Source organism: Calonectris borealis, chromosome 28, assembly GCF_964195595.1.
Source record: "Calonectris borealis chromosome 28, bCalBor7.hap1.2, whole genome shotgun sequence".
Lineage (NCBI taxonomy): Eukaryota > Metazoa > Chordata > Aves > Procellariiformes > Procellariidae > Calonectris > Calonectris borealis.
Genome location: NC_134339.1, coordinates 1,908,594 through 1,929,354, shown reverse-complemented (window position 1 = coordinate 1,929,354; position 20,761 = coordinate 1,908,594). Strand labels below are relative to the sequence as shown.

Genomic DNA, 20,761 nt, shown 5'->3' with positions numbered 1-20,761 from the left:
TAGTTTAGTTATATTCAGGGAACATCACAACTATAGAGAAAGCACAGCACATGTCACAGTCTACTGCCAGGATTAAGACACTGCTACTCTGGTTGTGGTTTTCTATGATGGGTTGGTTGGTTAATCTCCATACTTTCAACACTGATACAGATGACAAGTGAAAATCATGTCGTCATTAGCTTTAGAACAGGAAGTTCCTTTCTTTATTTCAAATGACGTTTCCATTTATGCTGCATAACTGCTTCTTTGGGTAAAAAAAAAAGTTTCTGTTTCAGTTGCTTTTACTACAAATACACTGCTCAATCTCCTGGAGACCAAAAAAAGCTTTCAAAACTCAACTTCAAACCTGCACAGAATGAGTTCCTTGTGAAAAGAGCTACTAATGGCCACTGATCAGGAGAACAAATCGCTTGACTTTGAAATAAATTTAAAGTATTTTCTGGTATCACCTGTATGAAGTATCTTTCACCTTTTCACTCTGCTGATTGCTGGGCAGTTATTTCACAGTACTTAACTAAGGGTTATGAAACATACAGGTGGTATTATTAACAAAAACCAAGTTTATTTCAGATGTAGCAGGTATATACTATCAGAAAATAAACCAATAAGCTGAAGCTTGCACCAGCAGAAGCACTCCCCCTTTCCTGGTTTTTAGTGGTTATATTTCCCAATGTTTATATTCTACTTACAGCAAGAATGCCACAGACTCTTTTTTATAGAGAAGCAAATACTGGAATGGGAGGAACATTGACTGCTAAAACTAATCTTACTAACCCTAGAAATAGTCTGTATCATTGCAATGTTGTAAATCTGATCTGTTGCACACTTCCATAGATACCCTGGCATCCTGACCTGACATGAGCCACTGCTTGAGCTGTACCATTATTGATTCAAGCAGCAAATCCTGGAAAAATAGCTCACATTATACTCCCTCTGTGCACTGTAGTAATGCTGCAGGGTTGCAAGCCATTCTGAGATTGTCCTCTGCAAGCATCCATTGGAAAACTGGACCAGGAAGCTCAGAGCTGGCAAAAGTTGAAGGGACCCCCCTAAATCTTATGCCTGATTAATCCAACCAACAAGGCACAAGTTAAACACCTGGTCTGCATCTTATTACCTGTTGGTTGAAAAGGTCGTCTTCTCCAAACTCTGCTTCATCCTCTTCGTCTTCGTTCTCTCGCACGACTACTGATTTAGTAACACTTCTCACTGCAACTTCCTACACAAAATGACAGATAAGATGGCTAGTAGTCTACATCTATAGTTTTTGCTATACCATCAATATAATATCCCTATTAAATTTTGGAGGGCTTAAAGCAACTTGCCCTAGATTTAACATTAGCTATGCAAGCAAATACCAGTAATATCCTGCAAACCACACCACCACTCCTACTTCTATCCACTAAAAGTCATGGTAATGTAATTTAGCTTCAGGAATTTTCTTTCATTACCTAGGGATTTGAGAGGAAGCAGCCATGTTTCAGGTGATCATTACTCAGTTTTATACAAGCTCATAGCAGACGCAGTTAGGAGCTGTCTGAGACGTTGTAATGTGAGAAACCAAAGTTTCACTGAAGTTTCTCAGGATGATTACACAACATTAAGAATATTCCTGATTTCTACTAAATATTCTGTATCGATTGCGTATATCAATTATCAGGACAGTCTTCCAAACCAGACACTAAAAAGAATTCTAAAACCCCAGGAAGCTTCCTTTATTACTACATTATTTTTAACACTTCTTAGTAGTAAGAAATTCTTCTGTACACCTGCACCCTTGAAATCATAGATGCAAATTTCTGCAAATTGTGGAAAAAGTCACCCTAAACATACGCTTCTAAGCAGGGATACTAAAGGCAATCACAGTGGGAACAGACATGGATTTGAAATTTTTTCAGATACTAGTTTAACCACTTCTATATGAATACAAGCCAGTTAGCTTTCTATTTGTACAAATGACCCTCCCTCCTACCTTGTCCTGTGCTGCTGTTCCTGCACAAAATGCTTCCACAGAATTGCAAGCAAGAAAGGCAGCATGAAAACTGATACAAGCATAGTCTGTTTCACTTTCCTATTTCTATCAGATCACTGGGATAATGGCACATTTATGAGTAACATCCAAATCACAATCTTCCCTTGCAGGAATCTTCTGCAGGGATGGTTTTAAAAAAAAAATCAGTTGTGGGCAGATGTAGGACAATGCAGAATACACAGAAACCTGTGCCAAATGAAAACTTCTGATATACTTCCAACATTGAAAGGACAGCTATCTTCCCACATTAATATTTACATTGCACCCCAGAATATTGTAGGTACTATATACTGTAACTTTGAATTGCCAGCAATACTTATTTTCTTTGTCTCTTCTGAAAATACCTACTCAAATTCCAAGTAAATTCTCTACTAGCAGAGTGTTTTTCTGAAATAGGAAAAAAAAAGTCTATGGATTTATCAGGAGGATGATCACAGTTTTGCAAAATTTCCCAAAAATCTCAGAGATACATACAGATGTTTAATTATTTCAGTATTATAAACTGTCTAATTTTAAAAGGCCATAGAGGAGATCTTAAAATCAGAATTTTGTCATCATTGTCCCACCCCCCAAAATTAAAAGTTTGGGAGATAACCCAGCCCACAGCTTTCTTCTACAGACACAGCCTACCTCTCCTTCAGAGTTTACAAGGTATGTGCGGATATTTCCTCCAGTGCCCCAGCTACCTTGATTCTTCCACACGAGAACAGAAGGGGGGCTATGCGATACGCCTGCATCTGCACCCCAAATCTAGTGAGAAAGACATTCTGTATTTAGCTATTTATGCACATTTTATTTTTAAATATGCAGAACCCCCTAATTCTCCTACTTCTCTCTACATACCAGTTTTGTTTCTGAATTCCAATGGCAGTTTTACCCTGCTTTTATGTTATTACAAGTAATGGTATAGGTATTATTCTCAGTCTACAACAAAAAGTAACACTAGCCATAAAAAAAACCCCAAAGAAAAATTTATCTAATATTGTAATCATCAATTCTTTTCTGAATATACAAATTTCTCCTACCACTGTCTCAATGATTATACTGTATGGAGCCAAGACATAAAATGCAGCTTGTAGTGTATCAATTTAATCTTTTATATGTATCTAGGCAATTGATACTTAAGTAGAAATAGCTGAAACTGATTAAAAGAAAGCCATTTTTTTCTTCTGAAGAACATTTGTTGCAGACTGAAAATAAAATACAAAATTATAGAAAAGCATCTGTTCTACTACAGTTAAGGCTGAGAACGTCTAGTCTGATACTTAACTAAAGTCTACTACACTGAATGAATGCTCTGAAATGTTCTTATTTCATTAAGAGGTTGAGCACAATTAGTGTTCAAACCTGGGCAAAGGTGTTTGAAAACAAACAGCCCTTGACCCACTCCCTGAAATACCTTTTTCAGCGTTCTCTGCCCGAGATGGTCTTAAATACTGAAGTGCTAATACAGAAATTCAGTTCTGTTCTGCATTTTTATAACTGAAATCCTGCTCCTCTAAAGTGAGATCCATGAAACCAGAAGTTATACACCAAATCAGGCTGTACCAAACGTCAGATTTACAACTGCCACAGCATCAACAAAAGAATATGTTGTTGACATACTGTAAATGTAACTTACTGTTACAGTCTGCCCAGCTCTGAGAACATACTTAGGAGTAAATTTGTAAGCAATTTCTTCTTCATCTCCAATTTGTCTTTTCAGTCTCCAGTTACCCAAAGACTGATCCTAATGGAGAGAGTCATAAGGTTATTTAGGGTGAGCAAAACAGAGCAAACAGGCATCAGAGCTTTCTCTAGGTCTCTTTGTTATTAAAATAATGCGCATATAAATTTATTTACACAGTTGTGAGACATCTGCATTCTAACTTGAAAGTATTTTTCCATACCCACTAATAGTCTAAAGTGTAAATTCCATAAGGTCATTCAGCAAAATTTAAAAAAATACACATTTCACACACAAAAGTTCTGCTAGAGCCAGCAAGGCTATTTACATGAGCAAAGTACCAGCACACGTTTAGACATTTGGGACACAAACCATGTTCTTTTCCTGCAGCAAACATTACACTCATGCTAGCACACTGTAACATTCAACTTTCAAATGCCCCTGTTAATTATGGCAGGACGCTGCACCTTGAGATGTTGCTCCTGCTCTCCAAGTGACTCTACCTACTTGTGCTACAAAAGGCTGTGTAACATTTCAATTTAGCTCCTACTCCTTGTTTTCTAGGAGTTCTGCTGACGCTCACCTTCTCTGAGTTGTTCTTCAGTTGAACGTATTTGCCCTCCAGGTCTATCTCTTCTATGCTGATACTTCCTGTAGCTGAAGCTTGCTGGGACATTTGGAAGCTACTGCTACTACTGCTGCCGCTAATACTTCCAGTGCCAATTCCACTTGTTCCGCTGCCTGAAAGCTCCTCTGCTTCAATACGTTTTCTCTTGCCTCGGGAAGAGCGAACAAGTGAAGTACTGCTACTGCTGCTGCTGGAGGTAGCCCGAGAGACTGTAACACGGGAGGAGGGACTTGGAGAGAGCTTCAACCTTAACACAATGAAGCAAGGATTTTAATTAACTCATTCAGGAAACTACACACAAAGCAATAAGCTACAATATACTCAGTAGCCAGACTGTAATAGGCCCCAAGGCTGAAAGCAGCCTCACTGTGTGTGTCAGGAAGACTGCATACAAAAGAAAGGGGGGGACTATCCATCTCTGAGAAATTTTCTGGTAGTACCATTATGTGACATAGAAAGCAGTGCTAATGAGAGCAACACAGATCACTTAACCCTCCTCTCCACTATATCTGCTACTTAACACACTATTCTTGGACCACATAATTTAAAAACAGGAAAACACAGAAGTATAAGCACTTTAAAAAGAGGAGATGAATGTCAAGCACAGAATGATATATTCTGCTGTACTCTGAGACCATTATTAAAAACAAAATAAAATAAATACGTTGTTCAGATGAGAACACTTGCAAGCGTTCCATGTAAGTGTTCCACGCAACGCATTGTGGTGTGAATCCACTATGAGTTCAGTGAAACAAAATCTGGGCATTCCTGCTCAAATGGTAAAAAACATAAGGATAAGAAATGAAGATAACACCTGCTAGTCCTAAGAAAAGAACGTGGAATCTGTACATACCTTTCCTCTTCTCCTTCCAGGAGTTTTCGGTAAGCGCTGATCTCCATGTCCAGTGCTAATTTAACATCAAGCAGTTCCTGGTATTCTGTAAGCTGCTGCTGCATCTGGTCCCTCATTTCTGTCATTTCCCTCTCCTTTGCATCTAGCATTTTCCTAAACTTTTCCCTCTCACCAGCCATCATTTCCTCCAATTCACGAATGCGATCTTCTGCTGCACTAGCCTAGGTAGACATCACAATGGAAAACCCAGTTGGCATATATGTGGGTACAGTAAAAAAGTTAAAAATCCATCTCCCTCCCAAATGAACACAACAAAGATTTCTCTCTGTAAAATCCAGAAAATATGAAGGGACAGAAATGTTAATATATCCAAACAATACAGTGCTCTGTATTAGAGATGAAAGCAAATTTAGTCCCTTTACCTGTTTCTGAAGGCCAGAAAGCTGGTAGCTGAGAGCTTCTATTCTCATGCGAGCCTCCTTCAACTCCTCTCGAGCGGCACCAGCAGCTTTGTCGTTTTGGTCAGAGGACAGTTTGGCATTCTCCAGCTGGAAGGCAAGTTTTATACAAGTCACTTGCATTGAGTTAGATATCCTGCAAATATCCTTGTGGTAAAAAATAGAAGCTATTTAATCTTAAATAATTTTAAATAGAAATCTGGTAAGTTTATGGTAAGAATTGCATAACATTAAGGAAATGCCCTAAGGACCAGGAAAATCTGTTTCAGTCCTATTCCTATAGGATTTGTTTATGCTATTAAAAAAAATAGTCTATTAGCCCTTCCATTATACAAGCAGCCTTATAGTTTCCAGAAACTGAGGTTCATGTGATCACACTATCTGCCTGTTTGTTGTAAGAACAATCACACTGGGTCAGAGCAAAGGCTACCTAGCTCATGTCGTGGTCTAACAGTTCCCTAGATGCCCAGGGACTAAGCTCAGTAAAATATTCCACAGGTATTATGTATCAGCTGGCCATTCGCAACTTAGGGACTTCCTAAGCCAGAGACAGTATTTTGATGCTTACTATGTCTCAGTGGATTTTTCAGGCAGGAATTTGTCTCTGCTTTTGAATTTATGGGGCAAGGCACTTCAGCATTTAGTTAATGAACAACCACCTTATTTTGTTTCTTCCGAATCTGCCACTGGACATTCACTGTCCCTACTTCTACTGAAAAATAAACAATCACTCCTCATTCACCTTCTCCATGCTATTTACCCTTTTACGGACACCCGTTGTATCTTCCCCTTCTTTCGACTTACCTCTTTTCCCAGGTGAAGTTTTATTTTAAACTTTCCTCATGCAGGACCTGTTTCATACTCTTAATTGTCTTTGTTACTCTTCTCTGTATTACTCTGTACTACCTTTTCAAGAACAGCTAAAACTACCCACAGCACTCCAGATGACATCCTGCCCCAGAAGCAAAACAATGCTTTTGGTTGTATTCTCTTTCCCTAATAGGTGCCAACATTCAATTTGTTCTCAGTTTTTGTTAATTTCACCTAGTGAACAAGCTTCATTTCTAGTGGCTAATTTTAACCAAACCTGACAGAGCAACAACAGAACTCAAAGCTATTACATGATAGCTTTCATCAAAGTAGATAGCTAGAAAAAGCATCCTTTTCATGCCTTGCAGCTGGAGTTCAATTCTGCTACACACCATGGAATCCACCCAGAACTAAACTGCCCCAATTCTAAGAACAGTTACAGGCAGAACATGTTCTTTAGCCACACACAGCACAAAGCTTTATAAAAATCAACCTTCATTAGCTCTGCGGTTCACAGGGTTCCAAGTAGGGAAGAAAACACACATAGAGCCTTCTTTAGGCTAAGGGTTTTGAAGGAACTTCAAGTCAAATATATAATCCATTACTTCTTGTAACGTTTAAAATTATAAATTATTTAAATGCTGACAACCATTCACTTCCTTACAGTCATGCTGGCATAGTGCTAAATCCTCAGTTTTAGAATTTCTATTGTTTATTATTATCAAAGATCATGGTCAGAGCAAGAAGTGAGCTTTTACCCAAGACCTTCTCATCCTGGAGAAGTTCAGTAGCTAAACTTAACAATCTGCTTTGACATCATATTCCTTAACAGCTCAGGCTCTCTCTGAACAGGGACACATCTTCACAAAGAAATCCAGAGAATGAAGTTCACAGCTAAGCCTGTTTTTCCCCTTCGCATTCCAACTTCATCCATAACAACCACCATCTTATGTGGAGGGAAAAAAAAGCTTAATTTGTTCATCCCCCTGTTCAAATCTTGTCACTTTTTCATTCTCTAAGTCTGTATTTTGCAGACTTTTTTTTTTCCCCACTAGGCATCTTCTGTCCTGGATCTTCTTCGGACTGTGACAAGTCAATCCAAATATCTTGTTGTATAAAAATATCATATGTTCCTACTTCCACGAACAATGCCAAGACTGCTAACTGTACTTAATTTTGTTTTTTAGTATCTATTATCTATATTGTTGTTGCCATAAGAAATATTTATAGATCAATGTTTCTCAAACTGTAAATCATCAAACCAAAGAATTCAAAAGGTGTCTCAGTGGGGGAGAACAATGTTAGCAGCACCATAATTTCTCCACCGCAAGAGAATTAGAAATGGATGTAATTATTGACAAGTATTTTCAATAACCAGAAGACTGGCAGCTGCCTAATTTCTTCAGGTAGGGCAGTGAGTATTAAAACAAACAAACCAACCAACTAACCTGTAACCAGCAATTGTACCAATAACAAAGCTGCTGCTCCTCCCATGTCCCCAGTGCTGGATGAACTGGGATCTGCTAACTCAGGATTTGCACAGGTGCACAGATACATTGACCCCTAGCCATACCTTGGTTCAGGCTGACTAATGAGCAACAGGCCTCACATCCTTGGGGTGAACTTGCAAGCTGGAAAGCCTCTGGCTCACATACAAGGGAGTGAAGGTGTCTTGAAAAGTATTTCAGAAGGTTGTTTCAAAACCCAAAAGTGCAAGATAACCAAAGCACAGAACAAGATACCAGAGCTAAAATGAAGACATCCATCTTGTCTATACTATTGACTAGCAGCCAACTACTTCACCCTATAAATATTACCATCAGGATGGGCCCAATTTGAGCTCTCCCTGAACTGCAGCTGGACTGCACACCAGGTGACTCTCCCCTTGAGCAGGGACACCTCTCAAGGTTTGAGATTCCTTACCTGAGACTAAGAGATCCTTCCTCACCCAAGGCAGAGAGATCCCTTACCCTTTGTATGTTCCTGCCATGCAGTAATTAATAAGGTGAACCTTGCCATCGAACTTATTGAACCTTGTCAAACCACTGTTAAACTTTGTTAAATTCCATCAAACTTACTGAACTCTGTCAAATTATTATTTTACCTCAATAAAACATAATCCTGCTTCTCTCTTTTGAGTGAGGTGCATTCCACTCATCCGCGACAATAGGCAGATAAACCAAAAGAGTGCAAATATTTTTAAGAAGTTTAAGCAGCATTCTCCTGGATTAAATTACTCCTGTGTTCACGTTTCCCTTTTACTCCGCTCTGATGAGACCCCACCTGGAGTATTGCATCCAGCTCTGGAGTCCTCAGCACAAGACAGACATGGACCTGTTGGAGCAGGTCCAGAGGAAGGCCACAAAAATGATCAGGGGGATGGAACACCTCTCCTCTGAGAACAGGTTGAAAGAGTTGGGGTTGTTTGGCCTAGAGAAGAGAAGGCCTTACTGCGGCCTTTCATTACTTAAAAGGGGCTTATAAGAAAGATGGGGACAGACTTTTTAGTAGGTCCTGTTGCGATAGGACAAGGGCGAATGGTTTTAAACTAAAAGAGGGTAGATTCAGACCAGATAAAAGGAAGAATTTTTTTACGACGAGGGTGGTGAAACACTGGCACAGGTTGCCCAGAAGGTGGTAGATGCCCCATCCCTGGAAACATTCAAGGTCAGGCTGGACAGCGCTCTAAGCAATCTGATCTGGTTGAAGATATCCCTGCTTACTGCAGGGGAGTTGGACTAGATGACCTTTAAAGGTCCCTTCCAACCCAAACCATTCTATGATTTCCAATTTTCGTACCACGGTTTTCATCACCAAAGCTGGTCAAAAAAGGTCCAATACCTTGCCTGAAGTTTCCACGCCACCAATGAAACCACAACTGCATCTAGTCATTTTCCAATCCAGAACTAACTTAAATCATTGAAATGTGTTAAGGCTTACACACATTGAAAAGAGTATTGGGGCTAGTAAGAACATTGCAAAGGCCACAGTAAGAGTAAAGTGACAATGCAACCTTAGACATGGAGCCCCTCTCAGTATGTCCATATTAGTTTGCAAGCTCACTGCATCCAGGCAAAAGCCCGTATTGAAATGCAGCCATTCCCCAAGCTCTCCAACCCATCCCTCCAGGTAGTCAGCTTCTTAGAGCCCACGTATTGCACCTATTGCAAATCTCCTCCACCACCTCCATTTTGGAGGAAGAACTGGATCTACTGACATAAAGAAAAAAACCCTTATAGCAGAAGACATTGTCTAATCAGCTATTGCATGACATCCGTTATTCCCACTGTGTCCTCTCCGCAGTAACCAACAGTTCCATGTGTTTTCTCACAAACTGGCCTTTCTTGGCTAAAGCTATTCCTAGCTATTACCTCTGGCTATAACCTCCCTGGAAGTGCATCTGCACACAAGCACCAGAGGAGGCATTTGAACACCGGGAGAAAGCTTCTTCAAATTATAATTACTTGTCTCCTTAAAGACAGTAGGGCTGATGGAAATGGTTTTATCTCACCAACTGGACTTCCTGTCAGACAGTGCTGTGGATAGCAGTTATTACCTTAGCCTGATAGGTCTGCTCAAGCTCCATTTTGTATAGTTTGACTTGTTCATCATGTTGATTTCGCAGATCCTCCAGGGCCTGAGTCATTTTGGATTCATACTCCTGTTGGCGACTAGTGTCCACCTCGACCAAACGATGTTCATGTCGTTTTCTTGTTTCCCTTATTTCCTACACACACACACACAAAAAATGGGGACAAATTCCCACATTAGGGTAAACAGTACAGCAATTACATTCAGACAACAATTAACTATTTCAGTACTACTTATTTAGTATATAGGAGCTACAGTACTAAAGGCATTTAAGCCTAAGAATTGCTGCATGTACTAACAGAGGCAAGTTACCATTAAAAGTGATCTGACTTAAACACAGGTTTAAAAATAGCTCCTTAAACTGTATATGGATGTTTTATGCTACAAAAGTCAAAATGGGGGAAGGAGAGGAGAAGAAAACATGAATTTTTACATAGCAAAGAGATTCCATGTGCTGCACTACAAACCCTTTCCTTCTCAATATACATGCCTACATTACAATAGCAGTCTACAAGGAGTCAGATAAAAAGGAACACCTTTTGTGACCATTGCATATATTGAAAAAATAATCATTATAGATAAAACCTGCATCTTCAAATTTCACTTTTAAGCATATGCAGATCTCTCTTTTTCTATATACTGGATGACCTCTACTCATTGATTTTGATTACATTAGTAATAAAGCAGCAACCCAAGCAATTCTGAAGACATAAATATAATTTTTTTTGGTCAGAGTTTGTACTAAGAAATTTTCATTTTTACAGAAGTATGAGTTCTCTGTGCCTAGAACACTGGTCCCCAACTAGTGAGGTAAGACTTACTCATGCACTTATTTATGTTGAGCTCTGCAGAGACCTGGCCAGGCCTGAATGCATGGTATGAGAGAGAGACAATTTCTCCCTTCAGGGTAGGACAAAGAACAAAGGAGCAGTTCTGAGTACTGGGAGGAGGCCTGAAGGTAGCAGCAGGGCCATGAGGAGGAATAGCAGGCAAAGGAAGCAAGGCTCACTTTGCATGCCTAAATTGGAGTCATAGCAGGCTAACACAAATTCAGAGCGACTTTACAAGTTGTTTTGCAGAAATGCTCTACATCTCAGAATAGACTCTTGGAAACATGCCCTTCTACTCACAGAAATGTGTCCTGATGTGATCTGGAAGAAGCTTTCCCTTCTGTGGTGAATTTTTATGCCAAGAAAACTAGCAAGGAGCAGTCTCTCAGTTACTGTAGGCAATGACTCCTCGGAGGCCACAAAAATATCATGGAGGACTACAAAGTATCAGGTGAAGGGCTGAGCTGATCTAGCAGTTCAACACCACTAGAATAAGCAGGCTTCACTTGCCACACTCCCAATCATGATGTTCTAACTCTAATGGAGCATTGGACCCTTCACTGAATCAAATGAGTTCACTAAACTGAAGAAAAAAAGGAATTGGTTTCCTCTGTGTGTTGAATTGGTCCATACAAGGATCAAAGAGCTCCAGGGATGGCTAAAGGAACACCCCCACTTCAGCATAGCAAGCTTTAAGATTAGCTTCTGCTGTGTCATTTAGCTTCACCTTTAGTCAGCAACACAATTCTCCTCAGGAAAGTAAGTTATTTTAAGGCCCTACAACCAAGCAAGGGTCTGTCACTGCAGTCATGTGCAGCAATCCAACTACTCCAGGGCATGGAAATGAGACAATGGTCCGTACAACTCAGGGTGATCTACCTGGTTGGTTTCTTTGCCCTGCTCCAGCCCCTGTCCTTAGCCACACAGGCCTGCCCCATCCCTTAATCCAGTCTGGGCATTCATTTGATTCCGTGGTAATACATAACTCAGCCACTAAGCTGGCAAAAATTAAACTCAAACAAAAAGCCCTAAGTATTTTACTAGTTAATCAGGCTGAAATGGTTTGGTGCATGGTGAAAGAAACATCACAACTAGCATAGGTGAGATGAAGGGCAGAAGCATGTGGCAATTGCTCAGCAGCCACTAATTGAATGAGGTTGCAGAAGAACCAAAGGTTAGATTTGGTTTTCACAAGATGGAATAAACTGACGTAACGCTTTGCATCTGGTACAGAGAAAAGGTCATGCTTCCCTTTCCCAATCCCCCAAGCCACACCTGTGCATTCCCACTATTTTATAAAAACTTTGGTCCTCACTAGAACTGCTATGAGCCAACTCAACTCACTAAACAGGCAGAAACCTACCCCTGCAAAAAGCAGGGTAACTGCATACTGTTCTCGTCAATGAAAATAGGTTATAGTCAGATTCAACAACCACCAAAGTCAGTGCAAATAAGGAGCACGGCCATGCAACCAGGTCCAGGGAGAGGGAACAAGATTTTCCCTTTCCCGCAGCAGTCAGCTGCTACATTAGCTCACCTGCCCATGGAACAATACCCTTGTCACTTGGCTCTCCTGCCAGTTCAGCCATTGATTTACCATGTAACTCTTACAAAACCTGTAACTATTTTATTATTCAACCTATTTATAGCAAGGATAATACTGATTTTCCCTACCTGGACTTAGTAATTGCTTATAGTCAGTTTGAATAAAAGCTACATAAACTTCAGACTATGATGAGATTATTAGGTTAATACCACCTCCTCAAACACATTCTTCCTGAAATCCAGATCCTCTTGCAAGCTTTGGCACCGATTCTCCAGGTCCACACGCATGAGTGTCTCCTTCTCCAATTGCTTCTTAGCCACAGCGTGACCATCTTCAGCCTAGTAAAGAATTTTAAAGATAAAGATTTAATTTTGTCTGGATCCCTATTTTCCATCCCCATAATCCCTTTATGGTCTTTATTTGACATCTTTGGACCAATTATTCACAACAACAAATCTAATGTCAATCCACTGATTTTCCAATTAAAAAAAAAAAGAGTATGTGTGTGCTTATGAATATTTAAAACAAGCTTTCATGTTTATATACCACTTATTTAAAACATAGGATTATTTCAACACAGTATGATAATGGAGCCGAGGATTATTAATTCCTCAAGCACAGTATGTTGCATGTTCTTCTTTTTCTTGCTAGCACAGTCCCACTGGATACTCAAGCATAAGTTTAAAATTATGCAGGACCTTACAAAGGACAACGTTTAGTAACCTCATATCTCATGAATATAGAAACACTTACCAGAAATTTTTAAATAAAAGCTTTGACTAGCAAAATTTCTAAAACACCATGTTGCTTTGGTTGCTTTACAAAGATTTCTTACAATTTGTTTTTATATCCAAGAGGGGCAGGCAAAGGTTCAGCAGTAAGCGAGCTGGATCACTGATGTTCAGACTACAAACTAACTGCAAAGAAAAATAACAGATTTTACAATACACAGCCTCTCCTGTGCTAAAGCAAGGAAACATTCACTGCCATACCTTAGCAAGCTGGGCACGCAGATCGGCCACCTCTGCTTCCAGACTGCGCTTCTCATTCAGGACAGTATTGAGTTCTGCTTCACTTCTATGGAACAGCACTTCAAGATCCTTAATGCGACCCTGAGCCACAGACAAATCAGCATCTTTCTTCTTGTAGCTGAAAAAACAAAAGTTAATTATATTTATACGTGGATGCACACACATCTTGAGCATGTCTTGGTTACAACTAGAGATATTTTGTTATTATACACATTTTATTAGGATTAGTGTACCACTAGGTGGCTCTTAGAGTAACCTGCAAATGCAACTAATGAAAGTAATCATAAACACCTCTTAAAACTCACAGTTTGTACCAATGTGTTGTAAATGCATTGCCTAATAAAGTAGAACATATGTCATGGGCAGGCAAGGGAAAAACAAGACAGCAACTCTGACAGCTAAAAGATGACAATAAAGCTACTTTACACACAAGGTGTAAAGAGTATTTTTTCATCTCGCTGCTGCACAGCACATTTAATTGCTGACACCTATCACTTTGGACTACAGCCCCTGAGAAGCAGTACACATGCATCTCCCAAAGAGACCCATGAGCATCCCCAGTGTTTTGTACTTGATGTGGCCAAGCCCATTCCCTAGGATGTATTCCCACACAAAGTAGTAAAGTAATCCAGTATGGAAATGTGGTCACCTTTCAGGAATAAACCAGTATTTCTTCAGCAGTATTCACTACAAGCAAAGCAACTCTGGTCACTTCGAATATGATTATTTGAGCTGTTATATCAAACTCACAGAAATCGAGGTCATCTTCCTCCTTCCCACCAAGTATTTGTCTACCTTTTCCTCTAACATATTGATTTTCTGCAGCTTCTCTAGGTCTGTGTCATTATGTTATTAAAAAACTGTTTTGTTATGTGAAGTAATCCTTCCTTGCTGCAGTTTAAGCTTGCGATTCTAGTCTCACATCGTCAAAAATGCAGGGAATGGCTTTTTGTCTTCTTCTCTTAGACCATCTTAGAATTAATTTTCCTCCTTCCCTTTCCTCAAACTTCTCTTCTATAGATCTGTAGTTTTCAGCCTGTGGTCAGTGAGCTGCTTTTAAGGGCCCACAGAAATAACTTTGAAGAGGAGTCCTAGTACCTATAGGCTTTAAAAAGCTCTGTATTTGGTCTGCAACTCCAAACATGGAAAAAACATTATGCTCACAAAGGAAAAAAAAGCTGAAAACCACTGCTCTAGATTATACAAACTTCACTCCCCAGCCCAAATCCTGAGTCTTGGTTCCCAAACTTCTGATCACTTGTACTGTCCTCTTGAATTTCTAATTTGCCCATAACTCTAAGAAAATGCGATGCCCAGAATTATTTTTTAAAAATCCTGCTTTATGGGGTATTGGTGTGCTCTACAGACAGTATTTCTTTACATACTTCAGCATGATGTGCATCTTTTTCTAACTACAGAATAAATTGACACACATTTTGTGATATGCTCTAGCTATGAGGCTCGTGTTCTCTTTGCACTCCTTTGTGTAGATCTCTGAATTTGTTTTCATTTAACTGCAACCAATTTTTCTTAATCATTGGTCCAATCTGTCACTATGAATCCTATTCTGCAACATATGTGCAATGTCTTCAGCTCAGCAGCTTGCAGGAGACACAGACAAAACATGACTTCTACTTAAAAGAAAGTTACTTAGCAGCAACAAGAAAGTCTCCAAAATAGACTCTTCAGACACATGCCCCTGCATCACGTGTCATGTAGTAAAACAAGCCAGTGTGCATGTGTCACAGACAATCCGATCTGAAAACCTTCTGTCTGTGCAGAACCTAAAGGGCAAGTGCCACTTCACACCGAGTATGAACAGCAGTGTATGTTACACAGCCCATTAGCTTCCTCCCACCTGCAGAAGCTAGGCAGCATGCAAATACTCCCAGGGAGATGGGAATGAATAGAAGTGTTCAATGTACAGCTTGACAAAGCACCATAAAGAATTCCTGACAGTGATAAGTAACTTCTGCTCCTTCATGAACACTGGAAAACACTCCAAGCTGCTTTCATTCACATTTTTATTTGCATTTATAATTTCAGCCTGGTTTATTGTCTTGATGCAAAAAATTGACAGAAGGCTTTACAAAGGTGCAATCTGCTTTTGGGGGTCTCTGAGATGCCTGGAAGTTACAAATGGCAGTCAATATGTCTGTTGAGATGTGCCAATGTTCTTTGAAGGACACCAGGTTAGGGTAACCCTCTGGAGCTCTTTTTTCCAGAAAGCAGCCAAATTTGCTCAAGGGAAATATCTCAGTGACCACGCTGGGGTAGCAAGCAGAGGAAGCCGCAGCAAGACACTCACACAACTCAGAGTTGCAAGCTTGCAGCTCAAGCAGGAAGACTGCTAAAAGGAGCAGATGGATGAAGCCTATGTGTATTACCTCCAGGCTTTGCGTGAGCTGGGGGACCTGTGACACTGGTAAAGATATGAACAGACACTTCATGAACATCAGGACAGGAGACTTTCCTTAACCAGGCCATCAAAGTTACCTCTGCTATGACTGAATGCACCCTGATCACTATACCAGGTCTGGTTCAGTAGTCTTGTGGGAGGGTGCTGTTCCACCCATCTATACCTCCTCCACTCATCTCCTCCCTCCCTCAAGCAGTCAAAAGCTTTGTCAAGCAGCTAAAGATGCACACAAAAGCGCCTGAAGCTGTTACATAACATATAGGAAAGAACCATACTTGCTTCAGAATGATATCAGAATGTCTATTTTAGTCCTAGATGTAAAAATATGAACTTACTCCTGATACAAACATCTTGAAACTAAAAAGTTAAGCTGTTCCTTATATCATATAAACAGTGTTAAAACATCCTAAAGATATTTCACTTTATAAAAAGTGAAACTATCCAACTTCTTTAGGAACTTAGTTATGAACTTGGCTCAATAGAAAAAAATTCCTTTTTTTTCCTAAATAAGTCTCATGTTCAATTTCGTTTCAGGATGTTTCTTTCTTATTTTACTGGCATCTTGCAACAAAAGTAAATGCTATAAATAACAAACACATACAATTCTATCTAGTAGTTTTCATTGCAAGACAATGGTCCCAAGCAGTGTGAAGGCCCCTACCTCAAAGGGTTTTCTGTTTCTTAATTTACATTTGAAACTTGATCATTAATTGTAACTTGGATTGCTGATCAAAGAACATGGTAAAGCACAATGACAAATATGTATATTGTGAATAACACCAAAAAAACACCAACCCCCCAAAAAACTACCCATACCACAAAAACAATTAAAAAACACAGGCAGTTTTATGACAACAATGAAGGCAATGATTGGAAAATTAAGATACTTTTCCAGAAGACCTCCCTCACAGAAAACCCTTTTAAGTTTAGTTAAGATAAGATCTGGATGCTTCAGCTTAATTCCTGCAACATCCACATTGTACTGGCACATATGACACAAAAAGGACCCATGGAAGGTTCATACCATAGCACAGGATAACTGTCAACTGGCAATGTCTACACTGCAAGAGACATTGATGTTCAGGCATCTGAATCCCACTTGTAATGTCATGAAATCATATATCCCATTATTTATTTGTAAACTGAATTTAAATGTGTATGGATGCCAACATCTTAAGCAACAGCTCCTCCCTATCTTCCACAGATGAATTGATAATTTGGAACTAAAACTAGTTTCACTCTATGACAAAGCTCCCTCTAAAGAAATTACAGTTGAACATTACTTAAAGTTAAACTAGACTTGAAGGGGGAGAGGGATAATGTCAGGCTTGTCATGACAAGCTGTGGGACGACACGCCAAGGTTAGAGGGACAGGGTGCCAGCGAGGGTCCTCAGTCTGTTGCTCTGAGAACAGGGAAACACCAATGAAATACCTCAAAGGAATTAAGATGTGTTCCTCTAAGAAGGTGACATGGCCAACAGCCTAGCTGAAGTGCCTCTACACCAATGCATGCAGCACAGGCAACAAACAGGAGTTGGATGCCACCGTGCTGCTAGAAAGCTACGACCTAGTTGCCATTACTGAAACTTGGTGGGACAAATCCCATGGATTTGGAGTGCAGCTATCGATGGCTACAGGCTGTTCAGAAGGGAAAGGTGAGGAAGGAGAGGCAGAGGCGTTGCCCTCTACATCAAGAAATGGATAGATTATGAAGAGCTGTCTCTGAAGAAGAGCCACAAGCAGGTTGAAAGCTTATGGGTAAGAATTAGAGACTGAGGCAACAAAGGGAACCTTGTGGTTGGTATTTACTACAGGCCTCGTTTACCCGATCAAGGAAAGCCTATTGACGAAGCCTTCTTACTCAAGCTACAGGAGGCATCGCGCTCACAGGCTCTCATCCTGCTGGGGGACTTCAAACACCCCGACACCTGCTGGAAAAGGAGCAAGCTGTAGGCAATCCAGGAGACTCCTGGAGAGCATTGAGGATAACTTCTTAAGCCAGGTAATAGACAGCCCTACCAGAGGGGATGTGATACTGGACCTAATGGTCACCAACGCAAGCAAGTTAATTGGTGACATCAGGATTGGATGCAGCCTGGGCTGCAGTGATTATGCACTGGTGGAGTTCGCAGTCCTGAGGGATATGGGTCAGGCAAAGAGTAAAGTCAGGACCCTGAATTTTAGGAAAGCAAAATTCCAGCTGTTCAAGGAGTTAGTCAATAGGACCTCCTGGGAACCTGCCCTCAGGGACAAGGGAGCAGAACAGAGCTGGCAGATCTTTAAGGATACTTTCCATAGAGCACAAGAGCTCTCGATCCCCAAGTGTAAGAAATCAGGAAAGGAGGGCAAGAGACCAGCATGGATGAGTCGAGACCTGCTGGTCAAACTAAAGGGCAAGAAGGAAATGCACAGGCAGTGGAAGCAGGGACAGGTATCCTGGGAAGAGTACAGGGAGACTGCCCGGTTGTATAGGGATGGGGTCAGGAAGGCCAAGTCACAGCTTGGCAAGGGACAGGGCAAGGGACACAAAGAACAAGAAGGGCTTTTGTAGGAGTGTCAGCCAGGAAAGAAAGGTCAAAGAAAGTGTACCCCTGCTGATGAACATGACTGCAAACTGGTAGAAACAGATGAAGAGAAGGCTGAGGTACTCAACAACTTTTTTGCCTCAGTCTTCACTGGCAACCTCTCTTCCCACACCTCTTGAGTGGATGGACCGCAAGACAAGGGCTGGGAGAGCAAAGTCCCTCCCACTGTAAGAGAAGATCAGGTTCGTGACCACCTGAAGAACCTGAACATACATAAGTCTGTGGGACCTGATGAGACACATCCCAGAGTCCTGAGGGAATTGGCTGATGTAGTTGCCAAGCCACTTGCCATCTTATTTGAAAAGTCGTGGCAGTCAGAGGAAGTCTGTGGTGACTAGAAAAAGAGAAACATTGCACCCATTTTTAAAAAGGTTAGAAAGGAGGACCCTGGAAACTACTGATCTGTCAGCCTCACGTCTGTGCCTGGGAAGATCATGGAACAGGTCCTCCTAGAAGCTATGCTAAGGCACATGGAGGACAGGGAGGTGATTCGAGACAGCCAGCATGGCTTCACCAAGGGCAAGTCCTGCCTGACCAATCTAGTGGCCTTCTATAATGGAGTGACTACATCAGTGGACATGGGAAGGGCTATGGATGTCATCTACCTGGACTTCTGTAAGGCCTTTGACACGGTCCCCCACAACATCCTTCTCTCTCAACTGGAGAGGTATGGATTTGATGGGTGGACTGTTCGGTGGGCGAGGAATTGGTTGGATGGACGCATCCAGAGGGTAGTGCTCAATGGCTCAATGTCCAAATGGAGGTCAGTGACGAGTGCTGTCCCTCAGGGGTCTGTATTGGGACTGGTACTGTTTAATATCCTCATCAATGACACAGACAGTGGGATCGAGTGCACCCTCAGCACGTTTGCAGATGACACCAAGCTGAGTGGTGCGGTTGACATGCCTGAGGGATGGGATGCCATCCAGAGGGACCTGGACAAGCTCGAGAAGTGGGCCCGTGTGAACCTCCTGAGGTTCAACAAGGCCAAGTGCAAGGTCCTGCACCTGGGTCGGGGCAACCCCCGGTATCAATACAGGCTGGGGGATGAAGGGATTGAAAGCAGCCCTGCTGAGAAGGACTTGGGGGTACTGGTGGACGAAAAGCTGGACATGAGCCAGCAATGTGCGCTCACAGCCCAGAAGGGCAACTGTACCCTGGGCTGCATCACCAGCAGCGTGGCCAGCAGGTCGAGGGAGGGGATTCTGCCCCTCTGCTCTGCTCTGGTGAGACCCCCCCTGCAGTGCTGCGTCCAGCTGTGGAGCCCTCAGCACAAGACAGACATGGACCTGTTGCAGTGGGTCCAGAGGAGGGCCACAAAAATAATCAGGGAGAAAGGCTGAGGAAGTTGGGGATGTTCAGCCTGGAGAAGAGAAGGCTCCAGGGAGACCTTACTGCAGCCTTTCAATACTTAAGAACACAGTAAGAAAGATGGGGACAGACGTTTTAGCAGGGCCTGTTGCGACAGGACAAGGGGGAATGGTTTTAAACTAAAAGAGGGTAGATTTAGACTAGATATAGGAAAGAAATTTTTTACAATGAGGGTGGTAAAACACTGGAACAGGTGCCCAGAGAGGTGGTAGATGCCCCATCCCTGGAAACATTCAAGGTCAGGTTGGACAGGGCTCTGAGCAACCTGATCTAGTTGAAGATGTCCCTGCTCACTGCATGGGGGTTGGTCTAGATGACCTTTAGAGGTCCCTTCCAATGCAAACCATTATATGATTCTATGAACCAGTAGGGCACACAAGCAAAAGGCGGCTAAAGGCATCCTGGGCTGTATTATTAGGAACATGGCTGGTAAATCACGGGAAGCGATTATCCCCTTCTGATCAGCACTCGGTAGATCACTTGTGTGTCCATTATTGCATCCAGTTATGGACCCCCCCAGTGCAATAAAGATGTTGATAAATTGGAGCAAGTTCAGCAGAGACCACCAAGGTGGTCAGAGAGTTGGACTACATGCTCTGTTAAAAGAGGCTGAGGGAACAGAGTCTGACCAGCCTGGAGATAAGGCAGCTTCAGCAGGACCTGACGAGAATGACAATTTGTTAAGGAAGATGACAAATGAAATACCAATTTTTCAAATGGAGAAACTCAGACCCTGATATTTATATGGGTAAAATCAGACAAAGGCATCAATGAAGAGAAGTAGTGGGCATATGCATAAGCACAGAAGAATGTGAAGATTCAGAGTCAATTTGGCTTTTGTAAAAGGAAGGTAAGGGGGGTAAGCAGGGGTAAGAACCCTGCATAGCAAGGCTCTGTGAGGGCCTTATCTCACCTCTGCCCAAAGAGACCATGGCAGATC

General features: G+C 41.5%; 1 protein-coding gene across 2 annotated transcripts in view; it reads right to left on the bottom strand.

The window, feature by feature from the left end:
- The window catches only part of LMNB2 (lamin B2), a 44,102-nt gene that overhangs the window by 5,432 nt on the left and 17,909 nt on the right, over nucleotides 1-20,761 (bottom strand). For both annotated transcript variants that reach the window (XM_075175770.1, XM_075175771.1), the window contains exons 3-11: nucleotides 13,407-13,563; nucleotides 12,627-12,752; nucleotides 10,004-10,174; nucleotides 5,602-5,727; nucleotides 5,180-5,400; nucleotides 4,282-4,573; nucleotides 3,654-3,761; nucleotides 2,663-2,782; nucleotides 1,118-1,219 (exon numbers count right to left, since the gene is read on the bottom strand). In XM_075175770.1, coding sequence (XP_075031871.1) covers nucleotides 1,118-1,219; nucleotides 2,663-2,782; nucleotides 3,654-3,761; nucleotides 4,282-4,573; nucleotides 5,180-5,400; nucleotides 5,602-5,727; nucleotides 10,004-10,174; nucleotides 12,627-12,752; nucleotides 13,407-13,563 — 1,423 coding nt within the window. The remainder of the gene's footprint in view (nucleotides 1-1,117; nucleotides 1,220-2,662; nucleotides 2,783-3,653; nucleotides 3,762-4,281; nucleotides 4,574-5,179; nucleotides 5,401-5,601; nucleotides 5,728-10,003; nucleotides 10,175-12,626; nucleotides 12,753-13,406; nucleotides 13,564-20,761) is intronic.